We start from the raw sequence: 5,560 nt of genomic DNA, 5'->3' as shown, positions 1-5,560 counted from the left end.
ATAATAAAATGATAAATAAAACAATAAAAATAAAAAGCTATTGCACCAGTTGGCACTCTGAGGGTTCTGGCAGGGCATCAAGTACAGACAAATCCTACTAAACAGTGCCCTCTCTCAAAGACAATACTTAGTAGCCAGACTATACGTGTAAGTTCCAGTAAGACACGATTTTTTTGAGATGAAACGAAATTATCGTTATAAACACCGACTCCCTAGTTCCATAAGCTGATCAAACTCCTCTTCGAATCTACAAAAAAAAAAAAAAAAAAAAAAAAAAAAAAAAAAAAAGTTGTATCCTATCAATCAAATAGCAATTTAGATAATACGTGTTCGGTTTTCTTCTTTTTTATGTGATTAATGATATACAAAAATTTCTTGCCGACGCGATAAGGCCTCTAAATAAGGTATAATAGGCACGTGGCGGTAATATTTGATTGATGTCTCTCTTAAATCAAAAGAAGTTCATCCATCTTAACTAGACACGCGAACTTCACCCCTAAGCTTTATAAGGGCCACGGAGCCCAAACTTTTCTAACACAAATCATAATTTTTCCGATTTCTTCCCTCCTTCCTTCCTTCCACTTTATTTCCCATCTCTCTCCTCCTCCCCCCCCCCCTTTTTTATTCTATCCTCTCTTCTTCCATTCTTCCTTCTTTTCTCTCCCTCATCATTCTTCCTATCTTTCCTCCCTTCCTCCTTTTGCTTTTTCCTCTCCGTCTTCTTCCTTTCCTACGCCCATAGCTTAACCTTTTCCTTACTATGGTCTTCTTCTCTCTCTCTCACTCCTACCCATATCTTCTTTTTTCTTCCTTATTCTTATCCTAGTCCTTTCCATGCCATATTCCTCTCCCTTGCTTTTAACCTTGTCCCTCCTCCCCTCCCACAATCCCATCCACCTTTTCCTCCCCCTTTCCTCTCCACCCATACTTATCTCTCCTTTTTTCTCGCCCTCTCTACACTTCTCTTCCTAACCCTCACACTTCCTTCCCTCCCTCCTCGCCCTCTCTCCACGCCTCCTCTCACCTATCTACCTACCTTTCTCCCTCCCTTCCTCCCTCTCCCCTCGCTCTCTTATCGCTTCTCCTCACCCTCACACCTCCCTCCCATCCTCTCCACCATCCTCACCCCCACCCCTACCCTCTCCTTTCCTCCTCCCTCCTCACCCTCTCTCCACTTCTCCTCACAAAAGTAAACACCGTTCTTACATAAACCATGAGTAAACTTGTCTCATTACGCCACTCACACTGCCCCTGCGCCCTTAGCTGTGAGTAAACTGTTCAGGCGACTTCGCTTTTCCCTCACCCTATTTTTTTCTTTTTTTGCGTGTGTGTGTTTACAGCTGAGGTTAAACCCAAGTTATACTGAGGAGAAGGTTGGATGGATAGTGTAACTTGTGCCTGTGCCTTTGGGGTTGAATATTGTAAACTGTGACCGTTGATGCTGGTTGAAATATGGCAAAATTCTCGTTTTTTGGTTGAATGTCGTAACTTCTGTCCGTTGCTCTCGGTTGAATATTGTCAACTGTGACTGTGGCTTTGCGTATGGCGAAGTACTCAGATTACTTTTTTTTTTGTTTTTTTTGTTTTTGTTTTGTTTTTTGCTTGTTTGTTTAATATCGTAACTTCTGTTTGGGGTTGAATGTCTTATGTCCGTTGATCTTGGCTAAATATTGTCAAATGTGACCTTTCATGCTGGCGATTTTTCTCTTTTTATCGCAACTTCTAATTTTTGGTTGATTATCGTCACTTGTGTCGGCGGTTTTTGGTTGAATCTTCTAAACTGTGACCACTGAATGGTTTCGGCCAAACATTGCGATACGTGACGGTTGCAATTCTACCTTATTTTTGCTCAGTGATTTGCCTGCCTTTATCCGGTGATGCAACGCGACCTCAAAAGACGAAAGCAGAGTAGCAATTCGACCGGATAATAAGCAGAACGAATTACAAGTTGCGTTTGGAACGAGAAGCAAAAAAAAAAAAAAAATCGCAATCTTAAATAAACTGCTTTTGTGACGATGTACTTACTTCATTGTGTTTTGTATACATACATATATATATATATATATATATATATATATATATAGATATAGATATAGATATAGATATAGATATAGATATAGATAGATATATATAGATATATATATATATATATATATATATATATATATATATATATATATATATATATATATATATATATATATATATATATATATATATATATATATATATAGTAATAGGGCTAATTAATAACATCTGAAGGGCACAAACACACATGTATATGTGTTTTATATATATATATATATATATATATATATATATATATATATATATATATATATATATATATATGTGTGTGTGTGTGTGTGTGTGTGTGTGTGTGTGTGTGTGTGTGTGTGTGTGTGTGTGTGTGTGTGTGTATGTGTGTATATATATATATATATATATATATATATATATATATATATATATACATATATATATATATATACATATAGATAGATAGATAGATATTTGATATAGATATATATATATATATATATATATATATATATATATATATATATTATATATATATATATATATATACAACTGGCAGATAATAAGCATCTCAGAAACCACTTATTGATATAAAGATAGAGATGATACGGTGTAGGCAGATAAATATGCTGACATATTTCTTGTCTCTTTTTACTATAGAATTTCACCCCCAGAATGGCAACTGCCAAACGTCACTGAATTAAAAATAGATCGTATCTGCCAGAGAGAAGAAAAAAAAAAGCGGAAAGCGCCTACGCCCGTTTTCGTTTTTTCCTTTTACGTATAACATTCCATTTTCTTATCTAAACAGCCATGAAAATCACGTGAAAATTTCCCGCGCGAAATGCCCGGTTGCAGATCTAAATCGAAGTGTAATTAAATCATGGCGCCAAACAAACACTCGGCGACAGCAAGCCAATCAAACAACAGGTAACACAAAGGAATTGAGAGGCAGCCAATCATGTGACGTGTATTACATCGCGTAATTTACTTGGCCACCAATCACGGAGTGGAATGGTTATGACGTCATCCAGGTGCCCCACACCTCGTCCTGGACGTCAGCTGGTTGTACCATTGTTTAGGGTAATAGCGTTTCTTCCTCTTTCTTCTTCTCCTTCTTCTTCTTCTTCTTCTTCTTCTTCTTCTTCTTCTTCTTCTTCTTCTTCTTCTTCTTCTTCTTCTTCTTCTCATTGATATTCTTATTCTTAGTATTATTATTCGATAAATCTTCTTCTTTTCCTTCTCCTTTTCCTTCTCCTTTTCCTTCTCCTTCTCCTTCTCTCCAGTTAAGAAATTCGGTTAACATACTTAAAAAAATATATACATATATAACTGTCAGAATAATCTTATCATTATGATAATGCATCAGCTGTTATCTAACCATACTGCAATAACTGTCCACATGATAACTACAGAAGTAAATTTCATTCGCTAATGCAAACCCAAAAGAATTTCAAGATTTTTAATGTCGTATAAGAACTAAGGTTACTGAATAACGTCTCATAGAATATACAGGCATATGGTAATCATTTACATGTAATGATAATTTACAAATATGTCTCTGCGATCATCAATAATTACGAATGAAGTATTGACTCGAGCAATGTCACAGACTTTTTAATTATCAAGCGTTTCTGCTTCGGTTCAGAGCATCTCTTCACCGAAAGCGCGCGCGGCAAGGACACGGTATGGCACAGCATGCGGCAGACGGCCCCAGCGGGCAATGCCTTCCCCAGGTGCCCCGTGTCCCGCGGAAGGCGCGCCCGGCTGCAGGCGGTTTGCCCGGCATGGAGACTGACCTTTGTTGGTGGTCGAGAAGGTCCTGAGCAGGTAGGCGTCGGGGTCGAGGCACTCGTTGGAGCCCGAGGGCTTGACGTCGAGGTAGCCGGCGCCGGCCGCGCCCCCGCGCCGGGAGCCCGCGTTGGCCGAGCTCCTCTTCACCGTCGATCGGCTCTTCTGTGCTGGACGGGTCACTCGCGTGGGCGTGGGGGAGTGGCTGGGGGATGAGGCTGTGGGCGGGCGCGGGCGGCGGGCGGACGCTGATCGGCGTAGCACGGGCGAGTCTTCGGCATCCTCGCCGCTGCCGCCGCCGTCGGGCGTGAGGGTGACCAGCCGGCCGCAGGAGGGCACTTTGCGGAGGAAGGGGTTGTAGGAGGCCTCACCGCCCGTCCTGTCGGCGCCCGCGAAGGAGGCGTTCGCGTCCTCGTCGAGCTCGACGCCGACCTCGGAGCCCCTCGGGGACTCCCTGCGGCGCACGCGGGGGGGCCGCGAGCCCTGCACGCGGCAGGACTGCGAGCGCCGCGCCGCCTGAGACGCCTTCAGCCTCGCCCTCGGGCTGGAGGATGCCTGCTGCTGAGCCTGGACGAAGGCCGCCGCGTGGGCTCGGGCATCCATGTGGATATCTGACGAGGAGTGCGCGGAGTGGAGGGCGGACAGCGGCTGGGAGGGAGCGCAAAATGATGCGCTCCGGCCCTTCTCCGCCGCACGCCGCACCAACTCCGCCTCCGCCACCGTCATCATGTAAACACCGCCGCCCAACCAACACCGCCCGAGTGTTTACACCTCCTCCTCCCTCGCACAGTGTTCGCGCGACTCTCGTTCTCCACACTCGTGCCGCTTCGCCGCTCCGGCTCGCACTCCGCTCGCGCGACGCTGCTCTCGCGACGGCCGCCACGACCTCACTAACACCGCACTGACACGTGATGACGCACACCAGAGCTGCACTGACGCGTGGCTTCCCTGACGACCGCACCAGTGACACTGTGGCCCCGCGCCCGGCCAGCCACCCGCCCGGCCGGCCGCCTGCTGCCGTGCCGCGCCCGCGCTGCCCGCCGCTAGCTCAGCTGCCACCGCGTCTGCCCCCCGGGTCCACCTGGGCGGGGGGGTGAGGCCCCCTCGGGGGCCCCCGGGGACCCCCGGGGGTGGTGGCCCGCGCGGCCCCCCCGGGGGGGGGCGCGGGGCCCCCGGGCGGGGGGCCCCCCCCGGGGGATCCGGTTTCCCCGGGGGAAAGGGCCTCGGGGGCTGGGGGCGCGGGGGGGAAAAGGGGGGGGGGGGGGGGGGGGGCCCCCCCCGCGGGGGGGGGAAAAACGTTGGGCCCCTCCCGCCGCCCGCCCCCGGGCCCCTGGGACCCTTGGGAAAGGGGGGCCCCAACCCCCCGGGGGGGCCCCGGGGGGGGGGGCCCCCCGCCTCCCCCGCCCCCTCGCTTCCTGGGGGCCGCCCCCGGGGCCCCCTCCCTCCGTGTTTTTCCCGGGGGGCAAAAAAAGGGGGGGCCCGCCTGGGGGGCCCCCAAAAGGGAGCCGCGGCCCCCCGGGACGCCCCCCCCCCCCCCCCGGGCCTCCCCCCGCCCCCCCCGCCCCCAAAACCCACCCCCCCCCGGGAGACCCCACCCCCCCCCCGGTCCCCCCCCCCCCTTTTTTTTCCCCCGGCCCCGCCGCCCCTTCCGTCCCCCCGGGCCCCCCGCCACCCCCCCCCCCCCCCCCCCGGCCCCCCCCGCCCCCCCCCCCCGGGGGGGGGGGCCCGC

General features: G+C 49.6%; 1 protein-coding gene across 1 annotated transcript; it reads right to left on the bottom strand.

The window, feature by feature from the left end:
- Positions 1–3,319: 3,319 nt before the first annotated feature.
- LOC119576391 lies at positions 3,320–4,791 on the bottom strand. The gene has a single exon (XM_037924064.1). The coding sequence runs from the start codon at positions 4,558–4,560 to the stop codon at positions 3,685–3,687; it is 876 nt and encodes a 291-aa protein (XP_037779992.1). The 5' UTR covers positions 4,561–4,791; the 3' UTR covers positions 3,320–3,684.
- Positions 4,792–5,560: the final 769 nt, after the last annotated feature.

Source organism: Penaeus monodon, chromosome 8 (assembly GCF_015228065.2).
Source record: "Penaeus monodon isolate SGIC_2016 chromosome 8, NSTDA_Pmon_1, whole genome shotgun sequence".
Classification (NCBI taxonomy): Eukaryota; Metazoa; Arthropoda; class Malacostraca; order Decapoda; family Penaeidae; genus Penaeus; species Penaeus monodon.
The sequence above is the reverse complement of the archived record's forward strand: the minus strand, read 5'-3'. Positions and strand labels throughout refer to the sequence as shown.

Coding starts and splice junctions, on each gene's coding strand:
- LOC119576391 (XM_037924064.1), bottom strand. CDS start 4,560: ATGATGACGGTGGCGGAGGCGGAGTTGGTGCGGCGTGCGGCGGAGAAG.